The 25,535-nt window shown below is 52.9% G+C and overlaps 1 protein-coding gene across 1 annotated transcript; it reads left to right on the top strand.

The window, feature by feature from the left end:
* On the top strand, positions 1 to 25,535 carry RSPO4 (R-spondin 4). The gene is made up of 5 exons (XM_073309376.1): positions 1 to 79; positions 17,642 to 17,830; positions 18,307 to 18,450; positions 18,992 to 19,177; positions 25,189 to 25,535. Exons 1-5 carry the CDS (start codon positions 1 to 3, stop codon positions 25,266 to 25,268), a joined length of 678 nt encoding a protein of 225 aa, XP_073165477.1. The 3' UTR covers positions 25,269 to 25,535.

Genomic DNA, 25,535 nt, shown 5'->3' with positions numbered 1-25,535 from the left:
ATGCAGTGGATACTTTTCATGTTGCTGTTATTCATCAACTCCATGGAAATGCTCATGCAGAACAGAAGGAAGAAACAAGGTACAGTCCATGCTGCAGTTCGCCTTTCTAGCTTGATAGCAACAGGCAGAGCTGTGCTCGGGGAGGGCAGGCTGGGCTCGGAGAGAGTCTGAGCAACTGGAAGAATTGGCAGGTGGGGCAAAAAAGATAATCAGCTGGCAACTTTATTGCTCTAGGATGAGGGAGGCATGCAGGGGACATTTTAGTGGTACCTGGAGCTGAGCCAGCTGGTTAAGTTATAGGGGATGGGGCACTGAGCAATGCAAAATGAGAGGCCAGGGATAATTCACAACAGCAGACACAGACTTTGCCCTTTGATCCCTTAGTGCCCCCTCATCGTTAGCTGGCTCTCGTCTGGACTTCCCTGCTGCGTGGCGCTGCTGCGGGGCTAGCTCGGGCGGGGTTTGTAAAAGTGCCCGGAAGAGGCAAAGCACAGCGGGAGAGTGCTGTGTATTCTCGAGGGGGTCATTTGGAGGAAGAGGGGATGGATAATTTAGCTGGCTGTCATCTGGAGAGCGTGTCCAAGGTATCAGAGGGCAAAGCAATGGGTTTGAACTGGCCGGTTTTCATGGTGATTCAAAGTTTTGTGCAGAACCTCGTATCAAGAGTGGGGGAGCAACATCTAGCACTGCAGGTGGCCAGGCGAATGGCCGTGCCATTGCAGAGCACTGAAATCCAGCGTACAGAAGCTTGGCTGCCCAGCCTCTCCAGTGTCAATATTGCTGTTTGGGTGGGGAGGGTGGGAAGGTCAGGGCCAGGGCGCCTCACTAAACAGATTCAAACATTTTGGTCCAAATTCATCCTGGGTGTCATCTCTGAGTCAACTGCACCAGGGATAGGTTTGGCTCTTTGAGGTAAGTGCTACTTTGGTGAACTCCCCTAGTCCGTTCCGTTAGCTGGAATTGATTGGGTGAAACAGATGTTTTCAGCCTGGCTTTGGGGACCACAAGCCGACTGCCGTCTGAAGGCTCTGGCTTTGCTCTTCCCAGCTCGTGTGACACATAGATCCCCCATGAAAGAACAGACCTGCTCAGAGAGACCATTCCTGCCGCAACTCTCTGCACCACCTGGCTGAGGAGTGGCCTCCTTTGGCATCTCCTTTCTGCCACTGCTGTACACCAGAGATGTCTTGCACTTCCATATGGTCAGAGCCAATGCCCAACACTGGGTGAAGATCACATTGTGTCTGGCTCGAAGCAGGGCAGGAAGCACCTCTCACCTGCACACGGGTAGCAAACTAAGGCCATCAGACAGATCAGTCTGAATTCTGCAGCCATCAGGGCTGCGCCTGTTTTTATAGCTTGCCCTGTGTCCCGAGCAACTCACTTTTGTAATCAGAATCGGCTGGAGAAGTGGCTAGTGTTAATGGGAAGAGGGCTACTCAGTTGTCTCCTGGGAGTAGAATCAAGGTTCTCTGGTTTTATTGTATGTTTTTGTAAGAGGTGTTGAGTTGACGGGCAGCTGTTCATTACGTGCTGTCCAAGACATATCCGTTACAAAGCCCTGTGATCGCACACGGCATGTGCCGACCATGCTGGAGGCATGTGCCAAAGTTGTTCATGTTCTGAAGATTCAATACAAAAGGCCAGATCCTCAGCTGGTGTCAATCCATGGGGTGTCATGGAAATCAATTTACATCAGCTGAGGATCTGGCCCACTGACTCTGTGGTGTAGATAAACAAACGGCGTCAGTTTATCTCATATTTAAAATATTACACAACTGACGAACACAACACCATACCTAAGACAAATCAAGCAAAGTTCCCTGCACTGCTCATGGGAGAGACACAGGGAGTCCAAAGCTTTTGCTGCAGGGTCCAGTGATTGCCACTGGCTGCTATCATCCTGGCACGGGGGGATAGGGATCCTGGAGTCTGGTCCCTTCTCAGGCTCTCCTATCGCCATTTTCTTTCATCCTTCAGCTGGTGTTGCATGAAGTGCGTTCTGAGAGCCAGCCAGTACCTCTGGGATAGTGTCTGGCTGCAGAGGCTAACCAGATGCCAAACGTTTCCTCTGAGAGCAGCCATGAGGCAGGCAAGCACATCTCTGGGATTCGGCATGAAGTCTGTTACGGGGGGCTTGTGAGGAGCCAGCCTGTAAAGAGAATTTGCTTTAATCAAGAGGCGCAAAATATGGGGCCAGATTTTGACCTCAGTTACACTAGTGTAAGTCTGGAGTAACCCCCTTAAATTCTACAGAGAAACTTTAAATTTATACCAGCATAACTGAGGTTAGAATCCGGCTCATTGTCTGTGATTGTGGGAGGGGTGTTTTCTGTAATGCTGAAAGGAATCTGGACTCCTGGGTTCTGTTCTGACTCTGCCACTGACTATCTGCCAGACTGTGGGCAAGTCACCTACCCTCCGCTGGGCCTGATTCAGATGTCACTTACATGGGTGTAAATCAGGAATTACTCTCTAGATGTGAATGGAGGTCCGGCAATGCCAACCCACTGCAAGGAAAATCAGAACTGTGGCTCAGCAAACCCAGGTGCCTTGGCTCCAGCTTAGAAATAGCAAGACCTGATATAGTGAAACATCAGAGAGTGAAAGAAATATTTAAAAACAATTACTGATGATTCAGATGCCTGCAACTGCTCATGGGTCCAGGGTCCCCCTTATGGTTTCAGGGATTTGACCTCCAAACAGTTCTCAGCTATTGTCCACACTAAATTTAAACCTTCACAGATCCATCAGAGAAGGATAGCTCCAGCCAGCAGCTGCCCAGTGGTCCAGCAAAGGGAATTTGGGGAACAGCCCAAAAGGAAATATCCTGGGGGACAAGGAGAGTTCTATACCCATGGTGCCCAATTTCTCCTTTGAAGGCACGTTGGCTATTTATAGCTCAACTTCAAGCCACCATGTGGCCCAGATATGTTCCGTATTCAGGTTCAAGTAGATCACAGTGGTTGGTACAAATGATTCTGGGTGGCATACATTGAGCCGTGACTAGATTCTGAGGAACAGCTGCCCAAGACCAGAGCAGCAGGGCTATCGAGGGTCAGGACTGAAGTCCATTGGCAGAGTAGCGTAGCATGGGCAAACCTTACGCATTGCTTCCCTTACACGAGGCCAGAATTCTCAACCTCAAACACTAAGGGCCCAATCCAGAGCCTTTTGTGGCCAATGAAAAGACTTCCATTGAGCTCAGTTGGCTTCAGATCAGGCTTTACCTGCACACCCCGTGTTGTGTCTCATAGACTCCTAGACTGCCCACTCCTGTCACAGACCCCTGACCTCTGGCAGAGTCACTGAAGGCCTCAAAACATGGTTTAAAGACTTCAAGTTATAGAGAATCCACCATTTACACTAGTTTAAATCTGCAAGTGACCCCTGCCCCATGCTGCAGAGGAAGGTGAAAACCCCCCAGGGTCTCTGCCAATCTGACCTGGGGAAAATTCCTTCCTGACCCAAAATATGGCCATCAGTTGGACCCTGAGCATGTGGGTAAGACCCACCAGTCAGACACCTGGGAAAGAATTCTCTGTAGTAACTCGGAGCCCTCCCCATCTCGTGTCCCATCTCCAGCTGCTGGTGATATTTGCTGCTAGCAGTCGCAGTTCGGCTGGGTGCCACTGTAGGCATCTCATCACACCATCCCCTCCATAAACTTACCAGGCTCAGTCTTGAAGCCAGTTAGGTTTTTTGATCCCCCCGCTCCCCTGGGAAGGCTGTTCCAGAACTTCTCTCCTCTCATGGTAAATGGATCAAGTTTCCTTTCCATCCCTCCCTCTGTGATCTTTACGGGTGAGAAAGTGAGTCATCAGCTAGGTGTGGCTCTTGCTCCGTTGTATCATTGGCTCCCTCTGCTTGAGGGAGTCACTGAGATCCTTTCTGCTCTTCTTCCCTAGGGGCTCTTTTGCTGGACAGTTCCCCAGTAGCACAGAGCCGAGCAGAGAAGGTGCAGCAGCATGACCCTGGCTGCTGGATGTTAAAACAGAGCCTGAAGTGTCTGTGGGAACAGGCCAGCCCCAGCTGATGGGATCTGATTGGGTCCTGACCGAGAGTGAAGAGCAAAGAAAGACTTTTAGGCTTGTACAAATTGGTGCATTAGCCATGCAAAACGTCTCTTTGCTCTCTCAGCCAGCTCATGTACCAAATAGGGCTCTGCCCCAGCAAAGCACATACACTCCTGCTTAGCTTTTGGCATGTGAGTCATCTCACTGAAGCATGTGCTTAAGTGATGTGCTGGATCGGAGCCAGAATCCCCGATGCACTGACAGTCTCTGAGTCAATCAGACCAAAGACCTCACGTGCATAACTAAGTGCTACTTTGGGATTCTCGCATCCCTTTTTCTCCTAGCATCATCATCATCAACAGAGCTATGGCCCACCTGCAAAATGTGGATCTGACCCTAGACTTCACGCACCCCAAGGTCTGAGGGATCTGGGGCCTGGGGCTGTCATGGTGGGAGTTGTGAACTCCATGCACAGCTTAGGAGTGCTTGTGTCTGGGGGGTTGGATTGGGACCATCTCTAGTGACTCCATACCCACCCACCCATATACAAGGCAGGTGAGAGGCTTGCAACATAAGATCAATGCTTAAAATAACATTTCTAATTACAGTTGCTCCTTTTGGCATCAGTTATTTGTTTGCTGTCCTTACTCCTGCTCTCTCCTTTTCCACAGTTTCAAATGCTCTCATGCTGGCGGTTTCCATGTCTAAGAACATATAAGAAGGGCCACACTGGGTCAGACCAGTGGCCCATCCAGCCCAGTCTCCTGTCTTCTGACAGTGGCCAATGCCAGGTGCTTCAGAGGGAATGAACAGAACAGGGAATCATCAAATGATCCATCCCCTGTTGCCCATTCCCAGCTCCTGGCAGACAGAGGCTAGGGCACCATCCCTGCCCATCCTGGCTAATAGCCATTGATGGACCTAACCTCCATGAATTTATCTAGTTCTTTCTTGAATTTTTTCTATGGCTTCCTCCCATCGTTATATGCGTGGTTCCCATTCATGTTGTCAGGGCTGGTGCATACATCCCCCTCCCCACCTCAGTGCTTAGAAGGGACAGTTCTAACCATTGCATCTCACTTGTTCTGCTCTCTGTTGAAGTTACCAGCCTGGGCCTTGAATTTGCTGCTCCATTCCCTTCCCTCTCCCAAAAATTTACACTCCCCTCTCCTCAACTCTGGAGGTTTGGGTGAAATGGAACCTGACTCCGAACCACCCTTGGTTCAAGGGACAACTATGTGAAACCCACACCTTACCGATGGGGGCTGCAAAATCAAAACACAGTTTCCTCAGCCCATCCCTGCTGGGAACCAAGGGATGGTCCCAACCCCGCAGCCCTGGCTTCGGCACAGCTCCTTCTGCAGTCTATGAGCAAGGGCTGCATGGTCAACACACTCCAAAACTTTCCCCACGTCTACAGATTCTCACCACGTTGGAGTCTGCACGAATCAGGTGTCCAGTGTAAATCAGGAGGAATTCCACTGAAGTCAGCAGAGTTATGCTGGTGTAAATGAGCCCAGGATCAACACCAACACTAATGTTTTGTTGCCCTTCATGTGACTTTAAGGGACACGGCCAAACTCACCAAGTAGAGTGGGCTGGTGCCCGAAAGGCAGAGGGCTCGCAACCAGGGACGTTACTCCAAGGCGCTTCCCTTCCACGCTGAGCACAGCTCGAACTCAGGAAAGGAAACCATTTTGTGATTTCTCCATGGCTGGGTCTATGCCACGAGCTAGGGATGTGATTGGGCCCCCTTGTGTTGCTCTCACGGAACCAGCGTGAGTATAAATAGCCCTGACAGAGGCAGTGGAGACGCGGCTGAGCTGGGCCGAGCACAAACCCACTGGTTTCAGGCCGGTTTGTACACGGCACAGCTGGGCCCTGCCTCCACGACACGCCCCATGCTGCTGCTACACGGCTCTTTATACTCGTGCTAGGCCAATGAGAGCTAGTGTGAGCGTGTGTATGCAAGCCGGGCGTGAGCCCCTGAGACAGGGGTGGCCCTGCACTCCTGTCTTCTCCTAGAAATGGCTTTGATACCCGCAGTCTGTAACACCACGGGATACTGTATTTGTGCTTTATCAACCATCACCCTCGTACAGCCCCGGGCAGTAGTTTTACAACCATAAAAGAGGGGAGAGATTGCTCCATGCAGAGATCTACCTGTACCCTGGCATGCCTCCACTTGGCTCAGCTCTCCTCTCCCAGCACTTCCTGCCTGTGCTCCTTTTCCACTCTGGCAGTTAACGGGCTAATTATCCCCTTAGCTCTGCCCCGCTCAGGCTGAACTAGTAATTAGCCACCCCTCCCTTCAATCAGGCCCTCTCTGGGGGAACTAATTGGATTTACAATTACCAGTGCTGGCTCAGCTTCTGGTTCTCAGCACTGTCACAAGCCCATAGCTCATAGTGGAAACGTAGTCTCTTTCAGCTGGTGCCATCCCAAGCTAGGCCAGGAACTCCAAACTTCTTTCAGCTGCTCCGCTCCCAGCTCCCAAACAAATTGTCAAAAGAGAATGCAAAAAATATCATAAAAACTGAAAAGCGCAATAGACACTTGTAAATCCCTCGGCATTTCAGTGAAGTCCCTCCAGCTGCAGCTAGGAACACGAATGTTGCAGGCATTTAGCAAATATGTAATGCCGACCATAACAGCTTAATGGGTCCAAGGTGCATTATTAACTGGAGGGGAAAGCCAAGCCATACTGAATCCTCGTGGCCACAAATGAACCTCCTCCCAGCACAGCGTGGTGCCAGTTTGAGTCCCTGGGGATCTGAAAAGGGGGCTGGGGAGAGATGGCAGCCGTGGCACATGCCTCCGTGTAAAAGAACCAAGGATAGGAGCCAGGACAGATGCTGCTTTGGGCAGTCAGCTGGAACGTGGCACCGGGGCCCTCGCCCCCAAGGAAGCTGCCGGGTTCTCCTGGGGGCTGCTTCCCTCGCTGTCAGGCAGCGCACGGGGGTCTTTGTGCTGAAGGCAGCTGCTGAGGTTTCACCTCCCTCCTCCTCTCACTGAGCAATGGGAATTGCTACATTTTTATCTGTACCTGGGGTTTCTCTATTGTCTTCAGAAGCTTCTCCCAGACCCCCACTCCCTCCAAAGGCTGTCCCACCGGGTGCATGCGAGCAATGGCCCCCTCACAGAGAGATACTGTGCTGTCCCTGCCTCCGTCTGGGTGGTGTCCCTGGCCTGAGGAGCGTGGGGGGCTGGGGGCCAGCAAGCCTGACCACTGACACTCCAGGTGTGCCACGCGGCTGATGTCAGTGGAAGCTGGCAGGATTGGGGCCACAGACCCCTTCCCCCACCAGGGCCAATCCCATCCCCCTTATCCCAGCAGGGACCCGCAGTGGTACATCAGTTATCCCAGCTGTGTGGGCAAGGCAGGTTTCAACGTTAAAGGAGCTTAGGGCTGCTGGGCCGCTGCACCCGCCCCTGTTGACGTGGCTGGGACTGAGCTGGCCTCTGATGAACGAGAGGCCCTTGCAGCAGCTGTTGCCCTGTGGGTGCACAGTGTTCTCCCTGGTGGCGGTGGCTGGTGGGGGCTGTTCTTCAAGTGGCACAAAGGGAAACCAAGAGGAAAGGAAACGGAAAATGAATCCTGTTCACATTACACCTCCAGCCGGGACTGGCCCTTTGATTTGGCAATCACCAGCCAAATCCAAGGAGAGCCGAAGCCTGGCTCCAGCTGGAGGCGGGTGGAATGTGCAAGAACCCAGACTCGAAGCACGTCTTTGCTCTCTCCTGGCAGGGAGCTGGAGCAGGAGGGCTGCGTCGCGCCAGAGCAATGGCCCAGTCAGGAAGAGGGGCGCGGTTTCCCTCTGCTTTTCCTCTCTCTACCCGTTCACAGATGCCAGCCATAATGTAGGAACTGGTTGGGCTCCATTCAGAAGGTGGTGTCCCCCTCTTCAGCCTGGAGAACCCAGGGAGCTAGACCTGCCAGCCTTCCCCAGCCCCGCTCTGACCTGCCTCTTTGTCTCAGCCGCCACTGCCCTCCCGGACCTGAGACCTCCATGCAATGCTGCCGCTGCTCCATGCATGAAGCCAGCCAGAGAACCGCACCTTCGTTCCAGCCCTTTACCCCCAACCTGCACTATCCCCCTGCGAGTCCGGCCCTGGCTCACCAGGTGTTCTACAGACCTCTCCCACCTCCTGCTCTTCCAGCCCTGAGAGCCTGAGAGTGGACGTGGCTCCTTGGAAAAGGCGGGCGGCAGCTGGTACGGAAGGGGCAGCGGGGGCAGCCCAGCAGCATCCCTCATTGCCCAAGCCCAGCTCACTTCTGGCAGCAGTAGCGCCTGGCTCGTCTGTTTGCGCGGTGGGCTCTTTGGGGCAGGGGCTGGATACTCCCGGTGGTACAGTAGCTAGCGGGAGGGAACATGATTAATGAAGGACATAAACCCCCCCACACACACACACCCATCTGCTTTTGCTTTCCTGATACACTGTCCACCTGGTGACTGCCACTCGCCTCGCATTTGAAGCTGCTGGGGGCAGGGGAACCTGCATGGTTCCCCTCTGTAGTGATGACTCTCCACTGAGGGCCTGATCCAAAGTCGGTGGGAGTCACTGATCTCAGTGGGTTTGGATGCGGCCCTGCGTGAAGACGGACTGACGACGGGAAGCACGTGGGCTGCCGTATAACTGCTTTGGAGCAGATGCCAGTGCTGTTATTCTGAGCCGGATACTGCCCAGGAAATGGGACCAGGTCTGGAATGCCAGCTGGCTGCAGGGTGGGGGCATGTTGTAAAGGACAGTCACACTGGTGGGGCGGGGGGGAGTAAGGCTAGAGATGGAAGCACCAAGGGTGTGCGGCTATTCGACTCTAAGTTCTTTGGGGTAGTGACTTTATCTTCCTGTAGTGCCTGGACACTGGGGCCTGCATCCTGACGGAGGATGCCAGCAGCTATGGAAAGCCGGGTGATAGATAATAATGGTGATAGGCTCAAGCTGCCAGCCCCACTCTGGGTGTGCAAACTCCACTACAAAATGGTTCTGGAGGAGGATTCCTTTCTTCCTTAACTGGGATGTGCTGTAACCCACATTACAGACCGCTGGGAAACCCGTATCAAAGATCCACCCTTGGGAGACACAGCCCCTGCCTTAAACGACCACCTCACTGCTTTTCAGGCTCTCCACAAAGTTAAACCACAAGAGTCTGGTCCCTGGTAAAGCAGCATCCTCTCCCAGGAAACCTGCTGGGGCATTCTGGACCCCTGCCTTAATGCACAGACAGGACAGATCCACAATTTGAGCACAATACTCTGCCCATTGCACAGAGTTGGGTACTGCTTAAGTAAAATCCCAGGCAACATGTAGCTCATAATAAGCAATTTGCAAACACCTAGAAGATAAGAAGGTGATAAATAACAGTCAGCATGGATTTGTCAAGAACAAATCGTGTCAAACCAACCTGATTTGGGTTTGTTTAGTCTGGAGAAGAGAAGACTGAGAGGGGTCGTGATAACAGTTTTCAAGTAAAAGGTTGTTACAAGGAGGAGGGAGAAAAATTGTTCTTCTTAACCTCTAAGGCGAGGACAAGAAGCAATAGGCTTAAACTGCAGCAAGGGAGGTTTAGGTTGGACGTTAGGAAAAACTGCTTAACTGTCAGGGTAGTTAAGCACTGGAATAAATTGCCTAGGGAGGTTGTGGAATCTCCATCATTGGGGATTTTTAAGAGCAGGTTGGACAAACACCTGTCAGGGATGGTCTGGATAATACTTAGTCCTGCCATGAGGGCAGGGGACTGGACTAGATGACCTCTTGAGGTCCCTTCCAGTTCTATGATTCTATGATTCTAATCAGCATCACATTTTGGTCTCACTTATGACTGGAGAAGCTAGCAGGCAGATCAATGTCTTGGGAACATGAAAAATCTGTGTTGATAACACATGTGCCTTTCAAATGCTTTATAGGAAGAAAGGGGCTTATGGGTGTGATGCTGATCCTGCTTACACTAGTAAATCAGGAGTAGCTCCTTGGACATCAGCAGCATCCTGCCGGTGGACAGTGGGATCAGAATCCGGCTGTTTGTATTTTAACTGGTTACGTTTTGGTATCAAGTGTGGCTTCATCTTCTCTGAGATCTTTGTCAAATAACATCCCCTGGCACGTGGAGCAGAGCCCCCTTTTCACTGGTTCCTTGGTTCACTTTACATGACTTTCACAATCTGTTTCATTGGCTTTAAACTCTATTTTGCTGGGACGCATCGGAGCCCTGGGCTGGGCAATCAGGACAGCAGGAAGCTACATTCTGTTTAAGAGCAGATCCCATTGTTAAAGTTGCTGATGACCTTTTCATGGTTCTTTACACTACAAAAACCTGTCTGCACGTTCCATACAATCTGTTGTAGCTCTATGCATGGTTACTGCATGCAAACACATGCAGCTGCAGCGCGGTTTAAGTGGCGGATGCAACGAAAGTGCCCAGAGAATCAAGGGCCTGATCCAAACCTCTTTGAAGGGAAAGGGAAGTCTCCCAACGGACTTTGGATCAAGCCCCAGAGATATTAATCTAGATACTCTCTCAGCCCCTGGAATTTTTATTTTGCCCTTTTAGCTTTTATTAAGCTTTGGCTCTGTGAAAAACCTGGCTTAATGCAGTTGTGATGAAGTGGGACTGTTCTTAATGTTTCCTCTGAATAGTGTGGGGGTGCCTCAGTTTCCCCTAGGCAGTTCTTAAGTATCTAGGGGGTGGAGTAAGGGTGTATGATCATTGCAGAGCCCTAGAGGGCATGTGTGTGCAGGAGTCTGGACCCAGAGAATGGCCAACACCCTGTTTCCTGGCAACTGATGGCCTGGGCCCTTCCCCCCCTGCAAGGTGAGAGCTGAAGAGTTGGAGAACAAAGGAATCAGGTGACCTCCTGGCCCGGGGAAAGGGACAAAGCCCAGAGGAGGAGGGGCTGGAGGGGGTTTTCAGTTTGGGGCTGGCTGGGACATGGAGTGAAGTGCAGACGTGGTTGTCTGGCTCACTGCCCCCCAAAATGGACCCAGCTGAGGGGTCCCGTTCTCTGCACCTACAAGCTCTGTTTTAGACCATGTTCCTGTCGTCTAATAAACCTTCTGTTTTGCTGGCTGGCTGAGAGTCACGTCTGACTGCGAAGTTGGGGTTCAGGACCCTCTGGCTTCCCCAGGAGCCCCGCCTGAGCGGACTCGCTGGGGGGAAGCGCACGGAGGGGCAGAGGATGCTGAATGCTCCGAGGTCAGACCCAGGAAGGTGGAAGCTGTGTGAGCTGTGTGTCCTGAAGACAGGCTGCTCACAGAAAGGCGACTGCCCCAGAGTCCTGACTGGCTTCATGGGGAGCAGTTCCAGAGCATCGCCCAGGGACTCCGTGACAGCAGTAAGATCCATTACAGATTGAATCAGTGCTTGGAGGCACACCGGCACTTCTGGTGCAGTTACTGCAGAACGTAAGATTTCATTACACATATTAAATGTCTTGCTCTTTATATGAGCAAATGCCCCCAAACCCTTCTCCATGTGACTGGGCGCAGTCAGAGGCTCAGCTCGCCATTTGGGTGTGCTTGTGCAGTGCCGTTAGACGATGAAGTAGGAGTGCATTTTTGTACCTGGACGGGGGCCTCCCTTTTAATATGTTTTAACTACCCCATTGCTGGTCATTTCAGCAGAGCCATCCAGTGACTCTGGCATTGTGGTTTGGGGTTGTGGGTGGAGCCTGAGTAGAATAAACTCAGCTGTATCCCCATCCCAGTCTGGGTTCTATAGAAGATATTCAGGGGCCTTGGGATCATTTGTGTCCTAAAGAGCTTCACGGCCACAGGGATTTTAGCCAGGGGCTGCACGTTTTCACACCCAATTGTGCCCACATTTCGTTGCACCCACAAATATGGAAACACACCCATTTTGCACATGTAAATCAGGCAGCTGGGCGGCCAGATAGCAACTTGTGTATGCAAGTTGGGGATCCACATGTGGCGAATGAATGCACAGTCCCTTCTGAGGTCCCAGTCGGTTCCATGAGCCAAAGGGGGGCTTCAGAGGCAGGGGCTGACAAGGTGCCTGAGGCAGACAGCCTGAGTTCCTGAATGAGGCCGTTAAACTCGAGGCAGGTCGGGCCAAGGCTCTGAGAGCTGGCTGAGGCACGATGCAAAGGTAAAACCAAGCCGCTTGGATTCTGCTCTGGGGTGAGTAGGAGCCCACGTTCTGCTGGGAGCAGGAAATAAAGTTTTGGGGTCTGGGTACAAATTAGCCTCGCTCTGCTTGTGATGGATGCTTAAACCTGGAATCTGTGGAGCTGCAGCAAATTGCCCCCGCTGAGGATATGGTCCATTTGGGTTGTGTGTGTGTGTGTATATACACACACACAGGAGAACCTCAGAGTTACAGACACCGTGGGAAGGGAAGTTGGCTGTAACGCTGAAATATTCCTAACTCTGGCTCCAGCAGTTCATACTCCGGGCCTGGGGCAGGTTCCAGACGCAGCTAGGCAACTTCCTTGCAGGCAGCTTCTTGGCTGGCAGCGGGGAGGAGGGGTGGGGGGGCGGGTGGTAGAAACCGCCAGCCCCCTCCCAGCTGGGGGAGGGGGGCAAAAACAGCACCCCTGGCTTCCAGGAAAGCAGCACAGACCCCAGTGCTGCTCCTGCTCTGGCTGTCTTGGGCTGGCAGCGGAGGCTCACAGCTTTGCCTGCTAATCTCAGTGTCCCCACCTCTGTATGAGGCTGCCCAGCACATGGGGGTGGGGACAGGCAGCCCAGATGTGCCTACCTTTCAGACGCAATACAGGCTCAGTTCAGTGTTTGCTGGGGTTTTATTTTGGGGGGGGGGGTTCTTTTGTTTTTTGTCTCCACTGCTGCCTGATTGGTTACTTCCGGTTTCACGTGATGTCCGGTTGACCGGTCAGTCAGTAACTCTGGTGTTCGTATCTTTGAGGTTCCACTGTATATATTTACTGGCCCGTTTTTCTCTTCAGACCGGCTTCGGCCTCTCTCGTGTTCATGTTAACGCCCTGGCCTGGGCTAAAGGTGATGGATTCATAGAGGGCAAACATCACCTTCAGGAACTCCAAGGCCTCTCCCCTTCCATTCCCTTCCCGTTTAACAAGCTGTGACATCTGCTGCTGCTACTGTTTCTCCAGTGGGAGAATGTGATGTAACAGAGCAGAGGAAAAGGATTCAGGACTCCTGGGTTCTTTTCCTGCCTCTGCTTTGTGGTGTGAGATTGGTTATGTTGTTTAACATCTCTGTACCTCAGCTTACTTATCTCCATCAGGGATGTATTACGACCTCGCTCTGAGGGGGCTCGTGAGGGTTAGTTAATATCTCTTTGGCACTTTGAGGTCCTTGGGTGAATGGTGTTACAGAAAAGCAGATGTTATTGTAGTCAGAGCTGTCCCTTGGGTATGGAAAATCAGGGCAACTGCTCCAGGCCGTGCGCTTTGGGGGCCCCGTGCTTCAGTGTGCATGTGTCATACGGGAGGTGCTAGACCAGCTGGGGAGAAGGGGTAAGGGGTGCCTCGGGGGCCAGGCTGGCCCGGGGGTTGAGGTTAGGGGTGCCTGAGGGGCCAAGCTGGCCCAGGGAGTTAGCAGGGGTCCTGGCACCGGCAGCAGGGGTCAGGCCCGCACTCACCGGCGGGAAGTGCGTGTTCTATTTCTTTTTCTTGCTTACCCACCGCCGCCAGCATCCTAGCGCCGCCGGAACACGCCAGCACCAGGCTGACCTTATCCATTGCCCTTCTGCCCCGGACCCCTCCCTTTTCTGGGACTCCCCAGCACAGGGGGCCCCCTCGCCCCTAACACAGGTGCCATCCTGTGACTTTCCATCATCTCTTGCCCCCCAGCACTGGTGTTCCCTCCCCACACCAGATTTCACCTGTATAAAAAATGTTAAGGGAGCCCATACAGGCTGACTTGTCCAGGGCGCACCCCACTAGGGATGGCCCTGACTGTAGTATTGGGCAATATGACGATATCTGGCTCTGCCCTTTTTGTAACATTTCCTAAGCTTTCTTCCTTTCCTGTAACATTTAACAGGTTTCAGAGTAGCAGCCATGTCACTCTGTATTCACAAAAAGAACAGGAGGACTTGTGGCACCTTAGAGACTAACACATTTATTTGAGCATAAACTTTTGTGAGCATAACAGGCCTTGGATACTTGTGTCAGGTCAGGCAATATTTTTAACCACTAACTAATCCTTGTTTTAACATGCTTTAGGATACGTGCAACTCTTATTTAATGGGCTAAAGATGCCTCCCACATGTACTGCATTACGGGCACTAATTAGATAAGGTTATTCATTCACAGAGGGACTAATCTAGCAATCTTTGCTAAGGCCACAATTCAGCTAAGTGCTTAAGAGGGACTTAAGCATGTGCTTAAATCCCTCTGAAGTCTTCAAGTTAAGTATGGGCTTAAATACTTTGCAGAATTAGGGCCTGAGTCTGTACTTAAGCAGCACTCCTATCAAACCCAGAACTCACTGAACTCCATGGGAATTTGGCTGCTTATGGGCTAGGCAAGGACTGGAAGGTTTGGCTTGTGCTGTAAATTTCATTTGGTATTTATCACCCTTCTCTACATGGAATGTCCTGGAAATCTTCCCTTTAGATTCCTGCCTGGCAAGTTTGCTGGGCCAGAATTTATGGAGCTTTACTCATGTGGTACGGGTACCCAAGCAGCACAGAAGTGGTCAGTAAAGTTCATAGTTAAGTACCGAACTTCTGTGTCTCAGGCCTTTGATTTTACAGAGCAGTTGGTGACTGGTCGCACAGAGCCACAGTTCCAAAGCATTCTAGCAACAGTTCAGAGATGTAGGAAATGTCCCATAGTTGATGCCAGTGGTTTTGTCTGTGTGTATTTGCGTGTGACCCTTCTGCACCGATGTGCATGTAAGTGAAGGATGAGACTGATCTCTATCTCAGCCCTTTTTGCAACAGAGGGGGCTTGCGAGGGTTAGTTAATATCGGTGTAGTGCTTTGAGATCCTTGGGTGAATGGAAAAGCAGACATTATTGTAGTCCTGGCCAATGAAAAACAAACAGGAATGTTCAACGCACAAAGGGAGGGCTGAGAAATTAGTGATGAGTGATTCAGAGAAATCATTACAGGCAGACAGACGCCAGAAGCTAAGGAGACATGGAGTCCATCTCTTCTAGGACACTCATTCAGATACCGATCTGTGGGGTCCAAAAGTCATGCCCCGTTTCTTAGCCTGTGTGAAACCAAGGGGTGTCCTAATTCCCCCCTTTCCCCCCACCCATCAGGACAACAGACAGCCTTGGCAGAACTCAACAGAGGCCAAGCACTGGACGGAGATGGAGGCTGGGCATCTGTCCCAAGCAGAGGGCTGAGGCGGAGTGGCAGGGCAGTGTGGGGCGGCTGGCTCTGCTGGGGCTGTGCCTGCCCTATGGATGGAGTATCACTGCAGGGGGCTGTGGGACTGAAACATCCTTTTCCTGGTGTTCTGTCTGTAGCGTTCAGTCTCCAGGGCACCAGCAGAATGGCAAATGCATGCATGTAGGACGCCATCGCCCAGGGCCAGTGCTGGGGAGTGGGGCCTAGGAGTGAGAATTTTAAAGGGACAGTGCAGAGGGGAGGAGGCCAGTGCTGTGTAGACGGGAGAAGTGTGACTGGGGAGGCAAAGCTGAGAACTACCGCCTGGTAGGGTTGCCAACTTTCTAATCACACAAAACTGAACACCCCTTCCCCCACTTCTTTGAGGCCCCACCCCTTCCCTGAGGCCCCACCCCTGCTTGCTCCATTCCCCCCTCCTGCTGTCACTCGCTCTCCCCACCCCCGCTCACTTTCGCCAGGCTGGGGCAGGGGGTTGGGATGCAGGGGGGAAAGGGGGTTATGGGCTCAGGGCTGGGGATGCGGACTCCAGGTGAGGCCAGAAATGAGGGGTTCAGGGTGCAGGAGAGGGCTCCAGGCTGGGGCAAGGGGTTGGGGTGTGGGAGAGGGTGCGGGCTCTGGCTGGGGCTGTGGGGTCTGGGGTGGGGCTGGGGATGAGGGGTTTGGGTGCTGGAGGGGGCTCAGAGCTGGAGCAGGGGCTTGGGATGCAGGGGGTGAGGGCTCCAGCTGGGGGTGTGGGCTCTCGGGTGGGGCCAGGGATGAGGGGTTTGGGGTGCAGGAGGGGGCTCAGGGCTGGGACAGGGGTGCAGGCTCCAGGATGGAGTTTGGGTGCGGGAGGGGACTCAGGACTGGGGCAGGGGGTAGGGGTGCGGGGTCCCGGCAGTGCTTACCGTGGCTCCCAGGAAGCGGCCGCCAGGTCCCTGTGGCCCCTAGGTCACGGTTTCCAGCCATTGGGCGCTATGGAGTTGGCACTCAGAGTGCAGGCCACGTGCGGAGCCTCCCTGGCCGCCCACGAGCCTAGGCACCGCAAGGACCTGGCGGCCGCTTCTGGGAGCCGTGCAGCGCTAGGACAGGCAGGGAGCCTGCCTTAGCCCCAGGCCCCACTGCGCCACCAACCAGACTTTTAACAGCCCAGTTGGTGGTGCTGGCCAGAGCCAGCAGGGTCCCTTTTCGACTGGGCGTTTCGGTCAAAAACCAGACACCTGGCAACCCTATCCCCTGGGTTTAGGCTGCTTGGAGTAGCTGAGGAGAGGTTTGATTCCCCTCACTGCCTGCTGCAGGCATTCTTGTACCTTACTCTGATGCAGTTGGACGGGGCCATGGCTGGTGACAGGAGACTGCACTAGGTGGGTCTCTGCTCTGACCCAGCCTGGTAATGTCTACACTTCCATCCAACACCCACAGGAGCCTTCCTTGGCTGCAGTGGGCCCTGGATCCGATCCAGACAGCGCTGCTGAAACGAAGGTGCGAGATCACAAGCTTGGGGCCAGGTGTTCTGCCGTATCAAGGAGAACATGAAGGAGCCCGTAAACACGTGGACTGTCCGTCTGAGCTTCTCTCAGGCCGGGGGCCTCTCTCCATCCCTTGAAGCTTCCCAATGTTCAGCTCCCACGGTCAGCAGTCACATGCGACCCTCTCACTCCTCCTCCAATCACACAGCATGCTCCTAGCTAGCTTCAGGAGGAGTCCCTAGCCCCAGCGTGGCATTTGAGGATCACCTCCGTACTTAAGGTGCTTGCACAGCTCTCTGCTTTATCCTGTGTCCAGTTCCAACAGGCTGTGCCTATAAGTTATAGCACCCCCCTAACCCCCACTGGACTCTGTCTGGGAAGCTCAGCCCTTAAAGACACAGCCCCTAATTCCACACCTGGCGGTCAGATGCTTTGGGGATGAGCGGCAGTTGAGAGCCCTAAGCTAGCTGCCCTCGGTTTCCAGCTAAGGAGGGCGGTGGGGCAGGATGCTGAGTGTGATGCCTTTTGGCTGAAGCGAGGGAGCAGTGTGCAGGGTTAGCCCAGACCCTTCATTGAAACCAGCTCCTAATCAGCCCTCCACCAGCCTATTATTTAGCTCTACTTTCTCCTTCCCTGGCTTCTCCTCGACATTCTCAAGCCTACGTTGCACATCAGCCATCCCTGCACTGGGATGGACTAGCACTAGCTGGAGCGATGGTCAGCCCATCCCAGCCTTGGGAGTTGGGGATTATGTAGGACAAGAAAGCCTGGGGCAGTTTGTTCCTTCCTAGTCCCCCTCCCCCTGCTCCCGGCTTGCACAATGTGCCAGCTGATGGCAACAGCCTCTCTTCTCTGCCTTTTTTCTCTTGCAGCGAGCGCTGGCTTGTTTGAGAACTGCACGGGCTGCATCATGTGCTCGGAGGATAACGGGTGCATTGCCTGCCAGCAGCGTCTCTTCCTGCTGATCTGGAGGGATGGAATCCGCCAGTACGGGGCATGTGTCCACGCCTGCCCACCTGGCTACTTCGGGGTGCGAGGCCAAGAGGTCAACAGATGCACAAGTATGTAGCTCTCCTACAAGCTGCCACGCTCACCTGCTGTCCAGAGGGAGGCGTTCAGCTCCCTCTTGCTTCGCCCTCCCCTGCCGTACCCCACCTTATGACAAACAATACGCTCGCCTTTCAGAAAGGGAAAAGTCCAGATTTCTCCTCTTTGTTTCCTGCCTAAGAACCCAGCCCCTCCAGTCAGCTTTACATTGCATGGGGAGCAGGGCTGTCTAGTGGTTAGAGCAGCAGGCTGAGCACTAGGACTCCTGGGTTCTATTCCTTGCTCCGTTACTGCTCTGCTGTGTGACTGGGGTAAGCCACCTCACCTTTCTGCATCACTAAAATGGGGGTGGGATTTTTCAATGTTGCCAATGGGCTTTGAGATCCCCAGGTGACTAGAAGTGCCCTGCTCTGTCGTCCCTGCTGCCCTAACACTCCTCTTGCCAACCGAGGGGCAGTTTCACTGACTGATGCCCCGTGCCTTCCTGCAGAGTGCAGGTCGCCGAGCTGTGAGAGCTGCTTCAGCAAAGATTTCTGCATGAAATGCAAAGAGAAGTTTTATTTGCACAAAGGGAAGTGTTTCAGCACGTGCCCATCGAATACCACAGCCCAGCATAGCACCAGGGAGTGCCAGGGTAAGTCTTGGGTAATCTCTGCCCCTTCTCCTTTAGGACACTCCTCCCCTGGTTCCCTCTGCCCTTTCCCATCTGTCTGATTCCTGAACAATCCCCCATGGGTCTGGGATCCCCCAGCACCAGATACAGGATTTCAGTCCAGAGCAACATTTTTGCCAGCCTTGCATACACTCGGAGAATTCTAATAGATGGTTCCAGGCCTGATGCAAAACCCACAGAAATCAAAGGCAAGGTTCCTGTGGGCTTCAGTGAGCTTTGGATGAGGATTAAAGGGGAAGGGCATGTTTTCCCAAAGCCTCAGGCTGCAGTCTCTACAAGTCTGTCCACAGCATTTCTTATCCAAGCTCTGGCCCCTCCTTCAAGCTGTGCTCGCACGCATCTGGCTGCCTGGGGTTTTGTGCAAATAAATCTGAAATTCTGAGCCTGCGAAAACTTGGCCGGGCAAAGTGTGCCGGCAGGAGGCAAAAAGGCCACTTCTGAAAAGGCCGTGTTAGGTCCCCACTGCTGCTGTTGCGTTACTGGTCTTTCCTCCCCCTGCCAGAGATGTGTGAGATGGGACCCTGGAGCAAATGGAGCCCCTGCAGCAATGAGGGGAGAACATGCGGCTGCAAGTGGGGATCGAAGAGCAGGACGCGCGAAGTCGTCAGGAGCGCCAAAGAGGAGGCAGTGACCTGCCTGGCCCAGCTGGAATCCAGGAAATGTAGAATGAAGAAGCATTGCCCTGGAGGTGAGGAATGGGGTGTGGAAGGAGATAATGCCCAAGCAGGCTGGCCGAGGAGACTTGATTTAGTCCTTTTGTATTTAGAGCCATTTGGGGAAAATTCATGCTCAAACCTTCTTTATGTCCCTAAACAACCAAAGAGAAGGGTGCTGAGTTAATATGATTTCCCCATAACAGCACACCTTTCATGATCGGGAAGCCTTGATCTCATCTTTGAAATCAGCCTGGGCCCATGTCCATAATCCATCTGGCTATGAAGAAAATTGCACTCACACAAGCATCCACATGTGTGAAGCAATTCTGGAGCTGGCCTTGCAATCCAGACGTTACACTCCCATTTCCTGGGGGGTTGTTCTGGCAGTCTAGTCAACTGCTATGCTATGAATGCCTGGCTGTGGCTTAAAGGTCAGCCTAGAACAGCAGAGCCAGGAAGGGTCTATAACCGATCAGACTTCGCTTGGGGAGACTGTGTTAGAACCAGGAATTGAACTATGCTATGAATGCCTGGCTGTGGCTTAAAGGTCAGCCTAGAACGGCAGAGCCAGGAAGGGTCTATAACCGATCAGACTTCGCTTGGGGAGACTGTGTTAGAACCAGGAATTGAACACAGGTCCTGCTGGGGACTCCTGCCCAGCCTGCTGCAGCAAGCCGCTGAACCCAGGCTGACAACCGTGGGCTCATGCTCGCTGTGCTAAAAATAGCTGGGCAGCCCTACCCTTTGTCCTCAGGCCTGGCCATAGCCGTAAGGCCTTCCTCTCCCAAAATACAGGAGAAGGCCAAACCATAGGAAGGGAGCAGCCACTTGCTCTGTTCATCCATTTGCAAATCTCAGGGCTTGTGTTCAGGGTGTTCTGTTAAACATCAAAATAAAGACAACAGAATTACAAATTGCTGAGCTCAGCGACAACTGTCTCACTTGTGGGCATGTGGTTTAAGGCACTAATCCATATGGGTCAAATTGCGCGTGCAGGAAGAGCAGCTGGAGCCTGACAAATCAGCCCCTGAATTCTAGGCCAGACTCCACTACTGCTTCACGTGACTTTGGGCAAATCACAACGCTGCTGTCTGCCTCAGTTTCTCCATCTGCTAAATACCTGGCTCAGGGAGGTAGAGCGAGAACATCAGTGTTTCGAGATCCTTGGATAAAAGGCTCTAGAGAGCTGCACAGTATTACGCACATGCATATTTGCTAAATTAATATTGAATATTATAAAGGTGATTTCTGATCCATGGCTTGCAAAATGACCCCTGCCAGGAGACTCGACCCACGGAGGTTTTCGCTAAATTGGGTTTTACTGCTCTAATGTTCCCTTGACAGGCCATGAAATCCATCCTGCGCCCTAATTCCAAACCTATCCAGTTCCATTATCCAAACTGGGGAGCCTCCAGCTTCAAGGATAGCTTGCTGCTGAAACATAGACCCCTCTATTGCCACCATCTCCCTGTATCCAGTGATCGCCATTCTCGAGTTTCCCAGACAAGAGCAGGGGATTCTCGGTTTAGGAATCAAATCTAAAATCCTTGCTGTGGACCTTTGGGGCCAATGGAAACCAGAAGGTTGCTGAGGTCATTCTTGGATGTGACTGGCCGGGCTGTGAGTGTTCTCAGACATATTTGCTTCATAACTGGCTTGTAAGGAGTACTGGTCTGTCGCTCTTGGAATGAGATCCGAGTACCTGGCCCCAGAGTTTGAGTGATTTACGGCTTTGAGCCCTGACTCGCTGAGTGAAGAACCACATTGCTTCAAGTGACAAAAGCCGAAGGGGGAGACAGCAAACGAATGATCAGTCGATTGATCAATAGCTCGTAAAAGAAGTAGGGAAAGAATGCAAGGAAAGGGAGAAAAGAGAGGGAGATAGGAGTGATAGAGTGGGGAAAGGAGGAGTGAAGGGCTGAAGTAAAGAGAGATCTGGAGGCTGAGCATAGAGAAATTCTTCCTCCTCCTCCTTCTTGGCCCTTTCAGCTTGTATTAGGAATAAAATAAATCACAAATACTTTCCCCTAATAATGATGCCTAGGAGCCGCGATCTTCCACTGGCTCGTCATTCCATCCAACTCACAGCATTGGGGAGCATAATGGGAGCCAGGTGGCAGGAATTTAGGGGAAATGTTGCTTTCTCCTCCTCTCCCGAGCTCTGAAAACTGGTGACAACGGGATGCCCCTGCTCCTGTACGCACTGCTCCTGAAGCTGGATGTTCCCCTAGCCCTGAGCCGGGGGGTGGGGGTGGGTGTGTGTCTTGCTTTGGCTGCTCCTCCCTGCCGTGTGTGCAATTGCATGTTTATTCGTTACTGACCTTTCAAAACAATGTGCTGCTCCGTAACAACAAACCCCTCCGTCTCCTATTGTGCTGAAAAACAGACCCAGGCAGGACAATCCATATGTCAGCTTGGAGGGAGCCTCTGTCAACAATCTTGACTCAGTCTTGGACTTCCTTGCCACCATCCTTACAGTGCTGGCATACAGGATCCCAGGGGCTGGGATGCTGAAGAGGATCCTTGATGGGTCAACGTAGCTGTTGCTTCAGAGCCACCACGTCAGGCATGTTCCCAAGGCCTCCCCCAATCTCAGTTGTAGAAAGGCATCTGGCCTTAGGGGTTAACATGGACCCAAAAGAGGACAGAATAAAACTAGGGCCCTCCCCGACGCCGGGGCAAGAGGCAAGGGCTGGTGAAAGGAAGAAGATGTCGTGGCGGCATCAGATACCTTGGGTGAGTTCTCTCCATTTCGTGGGAGGAGCAGTCTTCCCATCCAAGCCACAGGGGAATGGTACTGATAAGTCAAAGTTTCCTTTGATGGCTCAGTGTATCCCCCGTGGATCACAAAGCATGGAGCAGCCCTTTGAAGCTACCAGAGCAGAGCTGGGGGGGTTTTAAACACGAGGGCTCCTTTCAAACGGAGACATTGGAATGGGGATTCTGCCTCCCCACAGGGCAGTCGGTGGAGCACCAGATCTTTCCAAGGCCGTCAGTGAATCTGATTTACAGACGCTGTTCGGGGGAGGCTAGGAAAGGCTTTAGCTTGTCCTTCTGGGCCTTGACAGCTCAAAGTAACATCATCAGCTTGATTCCACGCTGGGAACTGACATGAAACAAAATGGAGAGTTTGGGCTGTGATCAAAGCTGCCGGAACACTGCCAGGGGTAACACGGAGAAGGGGAAAAGAAAACAGACACCCAGCAAGGAAATCAGATGTAGGGAGAGGAAAGGCAGAGAGCTGGGAACAATCCTGCACAGACCCTGGATCAGAAACCCCATGGGAACAAATGCCCAAGCAATGGGTCCGTCTTGTCAAAGCCCAAGCTTACACCTTGGTTCAGAGGGTGAACTCAGTCTGGACACCAGGCCTTCAGCCCACCAAATTCCAGCTCTGGTGGGTGTTTCAGCAGTGCATAGGCCCCTAGCTAGTTTTCTGCCCAGAGGCATAGGTCAGCCGGACAGAGCAAGAAAGGTACGTGTCTGAAGAGACCAGCCAGGAGGGCTGTGTGTGTGTGTCACTGCCCGGGCCTTGTGTTGCCATCCCTTTAGGGGTGGCACTGTTCTCTCTCAATCAGTGGTGCATGGTGGGGCTAGGGGATGCTGGGCACCCTTCAGATGAAGCCTAAAGCCTGGTGCCTGACCACTGGTGCCTATAAAGATTCAGTGGCCCCTTTGCAAGATCAGGAGTGTCAACCCTGGTGTCGTGACCAAATTCCCAAGGGGGCATTTCCACTTCACCTCCAGAATGCAGCATTCTTCACTTCCTGTCCTAAACTGTCCCGCAGCGTGGCTGTTAAATCCCAGAGGCGCAGGGCTGACAAGAGGGGAGGAAAGAGAGGACAAGAGCACTAGGGTCCCCGCAAAACCTCGGTAACTGGGGTGAAATGGGAGGGGTTGGGCCCCAGCCAACATGATGTGTTGGGGCCCCAGATTTCTCTCAATGGGCCTGTAGAAGTCGCTGCTTTTGCGTGATAATGAATGGGCCCCCATGGATAATTTTTATATATAGGCTTGTGGAGTTTGAAAAAGGCTTTACAATGACAGGCGATATATAGGGGCTTGATCCAAAGCCTATTGAAATCAATGGGACTCTTCCCTGTTCTTTTGGCTCAGGCCCTGGGTGGTCTGTCCTCTACAGGAATGCGTGGGCTTGTTCTGGATGAACATGCATTTGTGTGTGTAGAAACCTGTATTGGTTAGGGGGCTCTGACAATCCCCCCTTCCCCCGGTGTGAACTTCCCCTTTGTGGAACACGCCAGCAGAGTCAGGAGCTACTGCTGAAGCGGACAATCCGGGAGCCAACTCATTCGGGGCTTCGCCACGTGGCTTGTACCACAAATGAGAAGAAAAATGCAGAACGAATCTTCTGCTACATGGGAAGCCCTGGCAGCCGGGCTCCTAACAGCAGAGCGGAACTGCGAGCAGCCGTGGCGAGGAGGAACACCAAGCAAACTCCATTCTCATGTGTTCCTAATTGCCCGGATTAGGGATCGCCCTGGGGTGGGTGTCAGACGCTGTCACCGCCAGCGAAAGTTCCAGGGATGTGAGGAATCTGACAGGGCGCCAGGCTCCTCCTGGCATTTTATGTTTCTCCTCTTTAATATCCCTTCCTCCAGCTTTCCCGTGTTCCTGTTTGTTTCCTTCATTTCCTCTTTCCAGCCTCCATTGACCCTAGGTCTACACTGCTGGGGTGGGAAAAGGGCTCTTTTCCCTACTACGCTGGGGGCTGTTGTAGAGACCCCCCTCCCCAGGGGGGGACACACCCTTCTCTCCAGGCCCAGGATGGAGCCTGGTTTGATACCCTTCTCTCCCAACATGGGGGAAATCCGCCGGGGCAGGGAGACCAGTACATTGACACAGAGGCTTGCTCGGCAGAGCTGAGAGGAATATTTGACCTGGATCCAAAGCCCGCTGAAGCGGCTGGGCGGCTATCCACTGACTCCAGGGAGCTTTGGATCTGGGGGTCTCTCGCCATTAATCACACAGCCCAGGTCTGCTCCTGAGTGCCCAGCTCCCTGCTAGAAAAAGGGTGGGGTCTCATCTGTGCTGCTCTCATGTTCCTCTCTACTGCAGAGATGGGTCTGAAGTGAGCCCCCCTATTCCCAACACAGAAAGGCCGAGGTGCTCAAATCCCAGAGGCAGTGCCCAAATCCCAGAGGTGGGCCCATCTCTGCTTTTATGCATCAGCTGCCCTCCCCCTTTTGTCCTTTTGCTTTTTCTTCCCTCTATCCTGGACGCCCAAGAAACAGCCCTGGCCTGAGCTGAGGGTTCTGGGGCCATGTTTGGCTCCTTTCTACCTCTTGACCAGTCTGCTCTGCTGGGGGAACCCCTCTGACTTCCATGGAGGTTTTGGCCCCAAGAGGCTGGGTAGGAACTTTGCCAGCTAAGCTGCTGGACCTTGCTGCTCGTTGTTTGGGCTGAATGTGGGGCTGCAGCCTGTGCATACCCTGGCCATAAAGTAAGGGAGGGAGCAGAGAGGTGGGTAGCATGGTCAGAACTACAGCCCAAGGGGCGCATCCTGTCCCCATTGAACTGAATGGGAACTCAAGGGTTCACCAGGTAGGGGATGGGATCTATCCTCCCATTGTACAGATGGGAACCGAGGCCCAGAGAGAGTAAGTGACCTGCCCACAGTCACCCAGGGAGTCTGGGACAGAGCAGGGGTTTGAACCTAGGTCTCCTGAGTTCCAGCTCAGGCCATCCTTCCTTAGCTCAGTATAACACCCCTGAGAGATGGCGATAATACTATTGACCCTCCTCCCTATTTCACAGCTGGGAAAACTGAGGTCTAATCAGAGCGATTAAATAACGACTCCGGGGCACAAAGTGTTAGACTTGGGAGGAGAACCCAGGAGTCCTGCTGGGCTGGATGGAGGGGTGGGGCTCTCAGTCTCCTGTTCCAATCACTAGCTCCTCTCCCCGCAAAGGGAGTATCCCTTTCCAAACAAACTCTTTTCACCGCAGTGAGCTGAGAAGTAAAACCAGGTTTCGAAGGCGTTCCCGGCTCCCAAGCCAACGAGCGATCCTTTCTGTGTTTCAGAGAAGCCCAAGACCACAAAGAAAACGAAAAGGGAAAAGAAACAAAAGAAACAGAAGGGAGATTCGCTGGCGTGCACCTAACCTGCATCCTCACAGGTGGGACTTCGGGAGGCAGCACTGGGGGCAGCCCCATGGGAGCGCTGTGGGGCACAAAGGAGGTCTTCACCCTGAGGTCTCAGCAACATTTCCTTCTCGGCTTTCGTTTTTCCACCTTTTCCAGCCAGAGAATATTGCACAATTCCCCACACCCATGCCCACATGCACACACACCCACACATCCCTGCATGCTTCTTCTGAGGCCGTTTCCGGCCTGTGAAACTTTTCCTCTTCAGAAAATCTAATTTTCAG

This window comes from Lepidochelys kempii, chromosome 13, assembly GCF_965140285.1.
Source record: "Lepidochelys kempii isolate rLepKem1 chromosome 13, rLepKem1.hap1, whole genome shotgun sequence".
In the NCBI taxonomy this organism is placed as follows: Eukaryota; Metazoa; Chordata; order Testudines; family Cheloniidae; genus Lepidochelys; species Lepidochelys kempii.
Note: the sequence above shows the minus strand (reverse complement) of the source record. Positions and strands in the feature narration are given on the sequence as shown.